The sequence below is a fragment of the Chaetodon trifascialis genome, chromosome 10 (assembly GCF_039877785.1).
Source record: "Chaetodon trifascialis isolate fChaTrf1 chromosome 10, fChaTrf1.hap1, whole genome shotgun sequence".
In the NCBI taxonomy this organism is placed as follows: Eukaryota; Metazoa; Chordata; class Actinopteri; order Chaetodontiformes; family Chaetodontidae; genus Chaetodon; species Chaetodon trifascialis.
In genome coordinates, this window is record NC_092065.1 from 13,290,371 (window position 1) to 13,303,969 (window position 13,599).

Here is a 13,599-nt window from a genome sequence, read left to right on the forward strand (position 1 = left end):
TGTCAAATATCTTAGCAGGTAACGCACAAGCTGCAATTCTGAATATGAACTTATAATCAAGTCTCAAAAATGTTATGTACTATTTGTATTTCTATGATGTCATCCTCCTTTAACATTTCTTACGTGGGATAATATATCTGACAACAGTCGAGCATTGCAGCTACAATGTAAGACGTATTAGTGTGTATTAATAGTTTGTGTTCATTTGTGCTTTTCCCTCATTATTTTATGATCAAGCTGTAAAGTTTTACACTAAATATCCACATACTCTACTGCCTTCATAGCTATGCTGGCTAATCATATTGCATAAGAGAAGACGGTAGTAGTGACAGTTTCCCTGTGTGCCAGCCAAAGCCTCATTTGACCATCCTGTTATGTTTTTGTGTCACAATTATAAATACACACTGAGGACAATCTGCCTCTGCTACTCGGAGCAGTCTCACCAGTGTCTTTTGATATTCAAGGCTTTGTGCTTACTGTTAAAACAAACACAAACAAGCCGCACACCACAATATCCTCGACAGACTTCAGAGTTGAAAGAGTGCAAATCTACGAAATATTTACATGGCTGAAGCTCATCTCACGTGGGAATATTTGATCAGAAAATGTGCTGATGGAGAATCAGACGCAGATTTAAAATGCAAATTGTGTTTCTGTTCACGTGAAGCTGCTGTATCGCAGTGGGAATGCCAAAAAACAAAAGAGGTGGAAAAAAGTCATGATTACACATTTAGAACCACATAACCTGCTCAAAACCTGACTGTCTTAATCAGTTAGCTGCAGTTTATATGCATTTCTCTGTTTTCTAATCAGCATTTAGCTGTATCAAAAACAGGACAATTAAAAAAAAAAAAAAAAAAAAACTGTTTAAACCTAAATTTACAGCTTTTCGATTATACTTCAGACTGTCTAAAGCGAGATCCCTCTTTGATTAAAATAAAATTCCATTATTCTTTTACTCTAATCAAATAAAGAATCAGATTTATTGAGTGAGGGTTTTGGACACGTTCATTTTTTCCCCCCCTCACACTTTCATCTCTCTTCCTACCCCCGCCGCTCTCTCCGCCGCCACCCCCATCCGCTCCCCATTTCCAGTGAGCCATCAGCAGGAGGATAATTGATCAATCATGCTAATTGAAGAGTCTGGACAGCTAGCCCACCATAGCAGATGTGCCAATTTGCATTCATTAAGATAGAAATGAGTCTTAATCACTGCTCAGCCTTTGATTGACAACATAAACATCCCCTGTTTGAAGCTCCTGGTGCCCGTTCAGCCCAAAGCACTGTAAGGGATTCATTCCATCTCATAACTGGTAATAAAATTCATTTTTATTTGAGCTGTAAGTCAAGGAAAATGCACTCTTGAAGCACAGTAACTTAATGCCTTCATGGGTTTAAAAAAATACAAAATATGGGACATGATGACAAATTGAACTCTTGGTTGTGATTGTATGAATTGCTTTTGTCACTGTAAAATCTGCAAAGGGCAGTGGTGAAATTAAAAAATAAAATAGGAAATTGGTGCAATTGTGATGAAAACACACAGCTTGACATTCAGTAATGGTCAAAATTTACATATCTTATTATATGATTAATACAGCTCCATTTATAACAACAGCTGATAGAGATCATGAAATAAAACCTAATGGAAATGCCCTGATAATTTTATGCTCATTTCCTCCCACTGTAGCAGTCTTGTGAGGGGGGGCGTTCCTTCATAAATAAAGAGGGAATTATCTGTTTTTCCCAAGTCACATTAACAATAGCCACCCCTCTTTATTAGGAGGAAGATAAGCGGAATTTACCTATGAATGATCTCAGGTTGTTTACTCTCACAAATCATCAGGGTAAAAGACCTTTTTAAAGAAAGAGCCGTGAAAAGTCAACGCTTTGCATACGGTGCAGCCCAGTTATTCAAGCAATTACAAAGCACTGCTATTGACTAAAATTACACTCTACAATTGGGTTAAAGCCCATTCACATCCTGATTTTACAGGATTACAATTAAGCGTTGACTTAACGTCGATTCCGTGAGACTACAAACCTGATTAATCCTCATATACACTATAGACCTAAATTGTATAGAACCGCTCAACGAGAGGGCGGTTAAATGCTAAATGAAGCCTGTGAAGTTACTATCTGATTTGAAGGTTTCTTCAGGAGACACAGCCATCTTTGTGTGTGCTGGAGAACGGTGTGAGGTTATAGTGGAGCATGAGCAAAATCTCATTAGCTCCACTAGTGGAGAGGGGAGGAAGAGTAAATATTATTAGATTAATCTAATGACTAACTGCAGCATTTTCATTTGTGGCATCAAGAGAATTCAATACGAAGCACAATAGGAACAATACCATAAAAACTTCAGTCATGAATACTTTGCCCGATTCACAATAACACAACCATATTAAATAGCACATTTATTATGCATGTTACTCTTCTGGATTAGAAAAGGATAAAGATACAGCAAATGTGATCCTCAAAAGACTTTTTTACAATAATCATGCTGCTTGTTTTGTGTTGGGGTTCCTTACTGCGTACATTGTTTTGAGAAAATAATTTGAAAAAAAAATCAAACAGTAAAATTCCACCTTTATACTGTTAGGAAATGTTAAAAAATGAAGGAGGGTTTGTGTGACACACACAGGTGAGTGCATAAAAAGAGAGATTTCATACAACAGTTCACCTGTCGCCTGGAGTGTTGGTAAGGTTAAGACCGTCAACACATGCAGACACGCACAAACACACACACATATAGAAGGAAAATCGGAGCCTACTGCTCTGCTTTGGACTGCGAGCCAAGTTTGAGACAAAGTCCACAGGCCTCCACTGGGCTATCAAACTGTGGCCCAGGCATGCATCCATCTGTGGAAAACATGGAGACTGTTCTCCCACACTGCACAGCTCAGCCTTTATCTACAGATGGTACTACTGAGCAGGAATGTGACCTTTGATTTAGTTTCCCTCATGGAACGAGCATCTCAATGAAGATTGGGAGAGGGTTTTTCTGGCCTCCCAAACCGGACAAATGAGCACATGATTGTTTGCATGGCAAAGATTGGTTTAACACAATTTAAAAACTTGGATAAGTGTCCAGTGTAAGTGTCCTCATGTGAGGCCCATTTCACTGGATAAGTGGAGGGAGGGGTGGATTCTTCCCATCAGTACGAATGCATCAGCTCCTCCATGTAGAGTACATAGATCTGTGCAGCTGTAGAGAAGCAGGCAGCCCAGAAAACTGTTCAGATTAGATGCTAAATTGTGATAAAATCATTGCTTCATCAACATTATCTACCACCTCTGACACCGGCTCTCTGGCCAAGGGAACAGAGGGGTTGTGTGGTGATGCTGTGAAGTGGACTGGGTTGGTTACTTCTGCTCTGCTTCTTCATTTCTGAACCTTGACCACATAGCCAACAGGCAGATGGGGATTTGTGCATATCTGCAAAGACGCTGGCCTGAGTGAGCGGGGACAACAGTGGCTTGTTCTTGCCTTTGTGCAGTGGGGCTGCTTTCCTTGAGAGTAGCCAGAAGGGATGGGTGGGAATACTGCATGGCACCACTGGTGCTACATTATGCACAATGTACACCCCAATTACACCATGTTGTCAACATAAACACACATCAGCAGACCACAGATATATATGATATAAGAGCCTGAGGTGAATAACCCCACAATGACTCTGAGTATGGGGTGTTGTTGTGTTTGCTTGTTTAAAATAAGACGGCTTCCAGAGTCATGGCAAAAACAAATTTGTGGTCACGGTTACGTAAGGAAGGAATGTGTCCATGTATTTTTTATGCAGGTGAGCCCCTGCTCTGCTCTGAGGGCCCCTGATGGAGGAATGACTGCACGAGTCTTCTGGATGCAAGAGCACTCTTCTGCAGCTCTGCCAAGCAGGTAATTCACAAGCAGCAGCAGCATGAATAAAAGATAATGGGCCACAGCTGACTCCTTTATGCTGCATGTAATTTCACTAATTCCTCCAAGTGAAAGTCTTTTCCGAAGCTGGATTCTTGAAATTTTTCAATCTCACCCATCTTAATGTCCCTTAATTGGGCTGCAGTAATAAAAAATGTTGTATGTTTTAGTGGGCAGGTGGCAGTAAAAGTATTGCAATGCATTGTCTAATAAACAAGCATCTCAGTGCAGAAGAAGCTAGTCTCAGTGTATCAGATGACAGCTCTAAAAACAAGCCAGCAACTTTTCTCCGAGTAGTGCCATGATTTTCTCAAAGGCATTAGCATACATTGTATATGCTTTCATTTACTCAGAGCGCAGATACCAGCCTCTTAAAGCAGATCTTGAATAAGCTGAGAAACCACACATGTGCCAATGAAAGATGTTTGGAACAGGACGTATCCCTAATCATTCTCATTTACTTTGGCTTCTCCACTTTTGGCTGACAGTTTTGTATACTGGCATAACAAGTGGCTTACTCTTCCGCTAGTCGCTGGGCATGCGAGAGCTGCCAGGAAACCCAAGTGCTTGTTGAGTTTTATAGAGCAGTATGGAATGTACTAAACACTGTATTTTCACTGCAGCAATAGCCGAGCTGATGGCCTGTGATGAGGAGCAGCCAGAGAAATGAGCCCTGCAGGTACAATATCTATGGGAAACAGAGTCGGCAATGATGGTCAGCAGCTACTGAGCGCAGAGATAGGTTTTCCATGTCAGTTGATGGCACAGGAGAAGCCAGACTTATCAGGGAGTGCAGACCTCCTGCGCCATATCTGAATCGTAACTACAAGGAAACTGTTCCTCACTCTTGTGTGTTTTAAATGTCACCCTTGGAGCGTTTACAAAGTTATCAAATAATAATTCTATTCTATAGCCCAAATCCACTAAATGTGATGAATGTGAACATGAGGTTTGCATAACAAATCATAAAAAAGGAGAAAATAGTGGATCACAGTGAACCACAAGCAAGTTTTCCCAAACAAAGTAAGAAGGCGGCACTCACTCACCTCTACAATGTCCGAGTTGGTTCTGCTCTCATGGGGTTCGTTGTACTCTGTGTATTTCAGCAACACTTTGTCCATGTCTGTGCTGGCATACTGGAACAGTTTGTTAGAGCTGTTGAAAATGATGAGGGCTATCTCACAGTCGCATAGTACGCTCAGCTCGTAGGCCTTTTTCATCAGACCAAACTTCCTCTTTGTGAAGGTAACCTGCAGAACACAGAGAAAACAAAACCGCCCATTACAGAGGAAAAGTGTTTCACCAAATTAAAAAGAAGATTGAACTTGAGCGCACAAGATTTGTACATCTAAAAGCATGAATGTTAATTTGGCATTCTTATTATGACAGAAGGCAGTTGTTTAGTTCTTCCACTCAATGCGTATTGTATAAGTAGTGGAAGAAGTCTATTACTTAAGTAAAAGCATAATACCATAGTGTAAAAACTCCATTAGAAGCAGAAGTTTTGCATTCAATCAAAGGCACAAAAGTACTAGCAAAAAGTAGTAAAAGTAACAAATACTCATTATTCAGCGTGTTATTATTAATTCTATGATTGGATGAATTTTGCTGTTGTTTTAAAGTATGAGCAGCATTCAAATATTACAGTTGATTTTAACTGTTTCAGATACTGTCAGCTAGAGCAATGCATCATACATTGATGTACAAGTACATCTTGATGTACATCTGACAAGCATATGTTTTTTAATGCCAGATACATAGAGATACATACACATATAGCAGTGGTGAAAATACACTCCGAAATGTAGTAGAAGTACATACAAACTTTACTTAAGCACAGTAATGGAGTAAATGTACTTCCACCACCAACAACTATGGTGGCATCTTGCTCTGTGTAACACTGCAGAGGTGCTTTATGCTGAAAATGTGCTTTTTAACATGTGTATAATCTGTGTATAAAATCTCTAACCCTAAAGTAAAGAGTTCTGCTAAGTTTGAAAAGCCATGCAACTGAAAAACAAACATACTCTCATCTGGAGAGTACAATGCAGGCTAAGCCAGGAAAATAACAGTATTAACAGTCTCATTACATCACAGCAATGTTACTGTAACCAAGGTGACAGATAACAAGATCATTCCTCCTTTAGGAATGATTGCAATGACACAGTGCTCGTCTGAAATGTCTAGTTATCAGGACAGAGGTCAGGGTTAGAGGCACAAGTCAGCGAGCTGAGTCAGAGCTTTGGCAACAACAGGGGTCCATACATTACTGTAGCCCCTGACTCCATATACGGAAAGCTATCTCTGTAGTGCAGCATAAGCCTTGTAACATGAGCCCTCAGATGGGACTTCGGGTCATACATCACTCCAATGGTAACGCAACCCTCTCTGCAAAGTGACTTTATGTCCTATATCTCTGCAACTCTGTCTCTGTGGTCGCTTCTGACCCGTACACACATGTCATTATGTTACACCACCTCTTAACAGTACGCTACAGTCATTTCTCAAGCTGAAAACATCACTCACAAGGAGGGAGGACAGACATGGGCTGTTTTCTGCTTCGGTTTTGTAATGGTTGTATGAAAATAGCTTTAAAATTTGTACATTTGAAATCACGGCATCAGAGTTGTGTTTTTCTTCACTGCTTGTGTCTTGTTAAATGTGCACTGTCCGACGTGGCTTGCGAATGTGCTAGTAAAAGCTGTGCTGAGAGCCACAGAGGAGTGCATGTGTCTGTATTCTCCATCAGTTTCACTGACCTACTAAGAGAGGAGTTGAGCAGATGAGCTGGCTTTGTTCAACTTTAATTGGTCACAGCTTGCGGCTATACCCTCATTTTAACTGGTATAATGCAGTATAATCCTATGTGTTGCATGGTGTCGATGTAACTGCTGAGGCACTGGGGTCACTCCAACTGTGATAAATGAATTTCAAATCTTCCACACTACAGGTAATTACACGGGACCATTATTCCTGCTCTAGACATGGAGGAGCCTGTCCTCGTGTCATTTTCTATTCAGTGCATCCATGTTAGTCGAGCTCATATGACAAACCAAATTCTAAAATGACATTTCTTGAAATGACAAGGTTTAAATACATGAGAAGCTGAATCAAATGACATGTTTGCTTGCAATTCGCAGACACATAAAGCCTTTGACTGAGTTTGGTGGAGCAGAAAAAGCATTGTGTGGTTTTGTGCGTGTCATTCTGATGATTTTCTCAAGGTGGATCGCTGCATGGAGGCATTCAAGGGGATATGATTTGACCAGTCTCAGGTCCCCTTTCTACCCACTTAGGGCACCTGCAGTTCCAAGCAGGCGACACTAGTCTCCGACTAAACACAGGGGCTGCCCACTCGCTCGTTTACCTGCTTGCATATTTGTTTGTTTGCCTAACCAACCGGAAAGCAGGGGCTGGGATGTGGGAAAATGATTAACAAATTGTATGCTCTTTAGCAGATGAATGTGGCTGTTAAGCCATGGAGATGTCACCTTTCAGCAGGAAGCCCAGGATGAGACGCTGAGCGAGGACTTTGTTCCACCTGGATGCATGGCAGAGTGCTGAGTGCAGGGCTGCTGACCCAGGCACCGCTTCATTTCAACCTCAGCAGCAGCACTGAGACTTGGTCCGTGCCCCAGCCCCAAACACAGTGCCTCTACGAAAGCCAGCTGCTGCTCACACAGCCATTAAAGGTGACGGCCACATTACTCTTCTGTACTTACACAGTTACCTTTAATAGGGAGAGAAGGAGGCTGTTTTGTACAGTTTTGTCCTATTTTCCTCTTTTTGTTAGAATATGTAAGACGTCCAGCTTAATTTGACAAGTCATGACAAAGAACTGCTCCAAACTGTGACAAACATAACTTCCCTCCACCCCCATCTTCTCTGGGGTGACTGGTGAGACGGTGGAAAACCACAGACATCCTTGAGGTCAAGTGGGAGGTTCACTGGCAGAGCTTTCCTATGGTTCACCAAGTCAAAGACACCCACAGCGACACTCAATGTGGTTTTAAAAATGTGACTCGCTCCTATAGCAAGATGTGGTACACATGTAGTCTACCTCCCTGACTAATTCATGTATTTCACAATGACAGGATTAGCCTCAGTATTGTAAAGCTGTGCTCTACGGCCGTACCAGTGCGTCTCACAGCTGTCCTGAGACATGAAATGCCAGGGTGAAAGAGAAGGGGGGCCACATTTAAACTTCCAAAAAACTGGAGTGACTCCAACTTTCTCTGCTTCTGATAAGGTCATTATAACAGCTCACACAATACCAGGCAGATCAGCGACTATACTAGCATTTCATTTAGACTGTGCCTGGCTGAAAACTCTGACCTTTTAAAGGACTCTCACAATGTCAAGATAAGGTGCTAATTCACACTTTCCAACTCCTTCCCGAGTCCCCCACCACTGTTACCTGTTTTTACTGAGCTTTAATTGAGCTTGGTGATTCAGTTTCTTTTTCATACGTTGGGTATGAGTTTTATGTGTTTTTCATGCAAGCTAACAAGGCTCTACAAATTTCAAGATGTTTCTGTAAAAATCATCTTGGTCCAAATCGACGCTGGAGCAGAGGAAAGAACGCCATCTCTGCCAAGTAAGAGACAGCGTAGATTTACCATATTTGTCTATAAACTTCTGAAGTGGTTACTGAAACTGAAACTAAAGGGAAAATTACAAAAATTCAGATAAACAAGCAACAAGTGAACTGGCCTTTTGGAGAAACTGAGCTCACTAGTTCCAGTCACTTAAACAGGCTGAGCAAAGTGAACAGATGTTGTTTAAAACGATGACCTGGAGTGCCAAACACAACCATATCTGTAGAACTGTCATGAGACAAATGCATCTAAAATCTATATCGCAAGCATATGTGCCAGTCAAGCATGCTTTTCATGCAATACTCAGTTTTTGTTTTATTCTTTTCATCTCCCACAGAGAGAGACCCTGCCACAAAAAACTGTATAGTATAGAACAACATATGCTACAACAAACCCCGACACACACATCCACACAGAGTTGATGTGTCAATCATAAGGTCTATCAATGTCTGTCCTCAGGCAGAGGTGACAAGATGACAAACAAGACATCTGGGACTCAGAGTGCAGCTGTGACTGGGGCATGGCAGGAGATGCTTGAGTCACTAACACCTTCAGAGGGGTGAGGAGCTGGAGGCCTTATTAGAACCTCATGTCACCTCTGACGGCCCCCATGGCAGACATGAGAGTGGTTTTGAGAGTCACAGAGGTCTGGCACCAGCTGGCAGAGTGACCCAGGCCCTGTGGCTGCTGCCCTGGCTACGCAGCGCTAGAGTGTGCGGGCCTGGGAGACAGGCCAGGGCCAGCGCGACTGTCTGCCTGGATCAGCTCTCACTGGGAGAAAGGACAGCCCCAGGATCCCCATGTGGACAACTGAGGGCGCAAAGGCTTCGTCCACTGGTTGGGATTGACCTTGAAACCTACAGTAGCCGTGACTGATCCTGTTTAGTTAAGAGAGTGACATGCTAGTTCACTAAACGTGAGTAGGTTTCCTAGAAATATCTCTAATCAATAAGTGGAATGATCCAGTTTAAGGACAGTTGGCTCGCTCAATTTGTTGCAACTGTCAAGAGACAGTGCCATAAATAATTCTGCATCATATAAGAGTGTGAGCATTTTAGTGATCCATAACAAGGCACTCCCTCTGACAGCAAAAATATGATCACCATCACCCAACTGCATGTTTTGCTGCTTCAGCGCAGTGTTATGGCAACTACATATCATCGTGAACAATGATAATATATGCGCCGGCTGTCACATTTAACAGTGTTCCTCTGTTCTGTCCATGGTCCATCAACAAGCTCTTTACCTGTCAAAAAAATAATGACGACCGCTCAGAACTTCAGGAATGGGTGAAGGCTGAAAAATGGGAGGTATGCACTGTGTTGTTCCCTGGAGAGAACGTGAGAGAGAGAGAGAGAGAGAGAGAGAGAGAGAGAGAGAGAGAGAGAGAGAGAGAGAGAGAGAGAGAGAGAGAGAGAGAGAGAGAGAGAGAGCTGCACTGTGCCTACAGGCATCTGAAGTGCAAGAGCAAAATCCAAAATGAGCCACAGCAAGGGCAGGCAACCCTCCACCCAGCAGCAAAATCATCAAACTTTTAATGACTTGGGCAATTACCCCCAGTGAGCCCGCTTAATGGCATCCAGAGGACGTCACTGCTCACTAGGCTACACCAGCTTCTTCCCTACACTAACTTGCAAGACTAATGTGTACCCTCATTTCTCCACCAACACCCCACCCCTGTAGATCCAGGCACACTAAGACAGCTGCTCTGAGAAGCAGGTGAAAGACCCTGAAAATGCTCATTGAGTGCCACTGGCTCCGCTGTTGTTATTCTGCGCAGTTCATGAGTTCCGATCCTGTCAAGTCAAAACACAACAGAGACTCAAGGGCAAAGTTCGCTGGTCCATACGATTCCACTGTAAGGCACTGTATGCGTGGGGATGCGAGACAGAGTGAGAGAGATGATGAAAATGTGAGTGATAGATAATGCTGTGTGATAAATGTGTGTGACTGTGACTCAAAGGGTAATAATTGCTGTGAATACTGTAAACGAGGAGAATCATGCAGGGAGGTGCTGTTGTCTGGCTGTTACAGCATTCACTTGCAATCAGTCTGTCAGCCTGGCTGATGACTGTCTCCCTGTGCTGTAGGACCATCACTTATGCAGGGCATGGCTCAGGAACTGGCTTTTCACCATCCTACAGGATGCATGACAGGACCTCTGCTGCCTTCATGTCTCAGTCTGTACACCTCCGTAAAGCCACACAGCAGAAACACACAGTTTTGTGTGAAAATATGAAGGATGAAAAAAAACTGTACAATATTTTCATTTTTATCTTAGCTTGCTTATCACTTTTGCACAATACACTTCATTACTCTGAATTAACATGAATCATTGTCATTACACACTGTAGGTAATGACTTGAAGCAAAATGTATAAAAAAATATCAGCAAAGTTCAATGCCTGTCTCAACTCTGCACTCACAATTCCTGATAGATTGCGCAATTACAGACCTTTTCAGCCTTTGCCACACTCTGTATTATAAATCCTGAAAGGTTAACAGCCCTCCTAAAGCACTTGCAGTGATAATGCAAGGGAGCTCCCGTTGTCCCCACACAACATCCCATACAGCAATACTATCTAATTAGCCCACTTAAGGACTTGTTTCATTTTAATGCTATGAGTATGGATAGCTAGCAGCAGAGCGGCGAAGATAAAGATTCAAATTGTCTCCCGACAATGGGGACCGTATGCTAATGGCTATTCCCCTGGTTAGGAGCAAGCCCCAGGGAGATGGCACTGTGCGCTTCATGGCCCAGGGAAAAAAAAAAAAAAAAAAAGGGAGAGAAAGATACATGCGCATACATCACTTTGTACCAAAGCTTTATTTTAGCATGGCGGTCTATTGTCAGAGCAGATTCTCTGCTGAGCCAGCTAAAACCAACTAAATGCGAGCTGAAGTGTCTGCATTCTGCTGATAAACTTTCTCACAAATTATACAGAGAGACATTTCAAATCTGATGCAAACAGTCAACTTTGGGAGACACATTAATAAAAAGCAACGTCTCTCTCTGCAGCTCTGCTTTTTTGTGAAAGAACACAACAAATGCCCTCCCCTAACTCCCTTTGCATATGCACTGTAAAGAACGGATCATCTGAAGGGTTAACGTGCTCGCCTAGCCTAACAGTTGACAACCTGTTTTCATGTAATTTTCTTTATTTTTCCCTAGATGTCACAGGTCACTGCATACAGTGTAGACAGCAGCAATGAGCCAGAGGTGATTCCTCTCCTGCCCTCCTGTTTGGATCCAACCCAGAGCCAGGTGTTATACCGATAATTGGCCCGCAGTGTGGATTTTTGTTTTGCACTTGGCTGAGCTGCTAGCCTCACAGCAACAGACAGAGACACAGTCAGAGTACCGATTGGCTGGAACCATATCATGTTAATACCCTCAGGAGAGGAAGCACTACTGTACTTCCATTATATTTCTGTGTGCACAGCAAAATGTTGTTCCACCTGTGAAGGCATGCAAATGATATTTTGAGGAGGTGTTAACAAGATGCATTCTATTCTGCTATGGAAAACCTTGGCATCTTCCTTAATTGGTATAATTTGTCAAAAACTGTGCTCACGCTTGCTCAACTTAAAGCAAAGGAAGCATGGCTAAAAAAGAAATGGACCCAGCCTTCCTGCTATAGATATCCAAGGCTGTTATTCTTGTTTCAAACAGACCCAGGCTGTTTTGTACAGTGTTTTGCTGTTTAGGAGTTTATATTTAACATGAGCAGACAGACTGAATTCCAGCTCTCTCCCTCTCTGCGGCTAGCTGGGACCAGTGTAGCCGAGGCAGAGAAGGGTGCTGTGTGTCCTGCTGACCCACCCTGCAAATGAGAGGGTGCTGTGGTGCAGTGGCTGCTCCTAATTACTACCAAACAGCTGCAAACACATAGGGCTACAGCGAAGGGGCCCAGCCATACTGCCAGGCCAGGGGACAAGCCCTACAGTGTGGGGAGGCCACAGGCGGCCCGCTGTGTTCTTCGCTACCCTCAGCTCACTCCCACGCCATGAGGCCCCCGCTACAGCCCAGCGCTCCTGCTGCCTCATCAACTTCTCTGGCTGAAATTGCAGGGTGGCAGGGGAATCATGTCTGTAAATACGACCGCACTGACAAAGAAATGTCATGGTCCCTGTTCAGCTGGCTGGGACTTTGGGGAGGGAGGTATGTCTGTTTAGATCCATGCACACCATGACAGCTGCTGAACTCTGGTCCAAGGCAGGAAGGAAAAAAAGAAGACTGTAACCTTCAGACAGGTACAGAGGAGACCGTTTTCTCAGACACAAAAGAAGGAAACAGAAGCATCTTGTAAATTAAGATAAGAATGAAGGTAATTTGATAAGAATTAACTGTAAAATAAACAGTATTTTGAACCTCTGAAAAAGTGTTTCAGACACAGACAGACAGATAGACGATTACCAAATTCTGACACTCACCTGCCTGTTCCTCTCATCCATGATCCTAGTTATCTGTATCTTCTTCCGCCCCATGGCTGCGTCCTTTCCGGTCTCTCTGACACCTCAACAATATCAGAAAAACAACACAATTTCTTCCCGCACTCTCTTAGCACATCGTGCAACAATCTCTCTGCTTGTAGATGCTCTTTCTTTCTTCTTCTTTTCGCAGTACGCTCTTCGACAGCTCACACCACAATCTGCAAAAGGACAAACAGAGAAAGACAGAAAAACAGGGGGGGGGGGGGGGGGCAGAAAGTTAACTCAACAGTGTCTCCTCAGGTACTTCAAAGCACCGGAGGGCTCTGTTTTCTGTTCTCAAGCACATTCAGAAAGTATGAGACCCACATGGTGTAAACCTTATCTCCTCTGCTGCCTCACTTGAGCTGCAGCTGAAGTCAGTGCAAGACGGCTTCACACTTCCAGGGCAGCAGCTATGCAAGACTCACTGACTCGTTGTATTGAATTGTACATGATGAGACAGGGCGGACATGGCAATAAGAGCTGGCGGCACACATTCTGTAAACTCATAACCAAAATACATTGCAACTGGCTGGAACCAGTAAAAATAAGTAATTGAATCATTCTAAAGGCTGATGCTAATAATTTAAATTAACAGTCATTTTGGGGA

At 43.0% G+C, this 13,599-nt stretch overlaps 1 protein-coding gene across 9 annotated transcripts in view; it reads right to left on the reverse strand.

The window, feature by feature from the left end:
* The window catches only part of mef2aa (myocyte enhancer factor 2aa), a 57,521-nt gene that overhangs the window by 26,618 nt on the left and 17,304 nt on the right, over window positions 1-13,599 (reverse strand). For 6 of the 9 annotated variants that reach the window (XM_070971390.1, XM_070971388.1, XM_070971389.1 and 3 more), the window contains exons 2-3: window positions 12,951-13,168; window positions 4,966-5,169 (exon numbers count right to left, since the gene is read on the reverse strand). In XM_070971390.1, the coding sequence (XP_070827491.1) occupies window positions 4,966-5,169; window positions 12,951-13,004 (258 nt within the window). In that variant the 5' untranslated portion in view covers window positions 13,005-13,168. Of the gene's footprint in view, window positions 1-4,965; window positions 5,170-12,950; window positions 13,169-13,599 lie in introns of those variants that run through there. The other 3 variants (XM_070971391.1, XM_070971384.1, XM_070971382.1) reach the window with 1 other exon arrangement.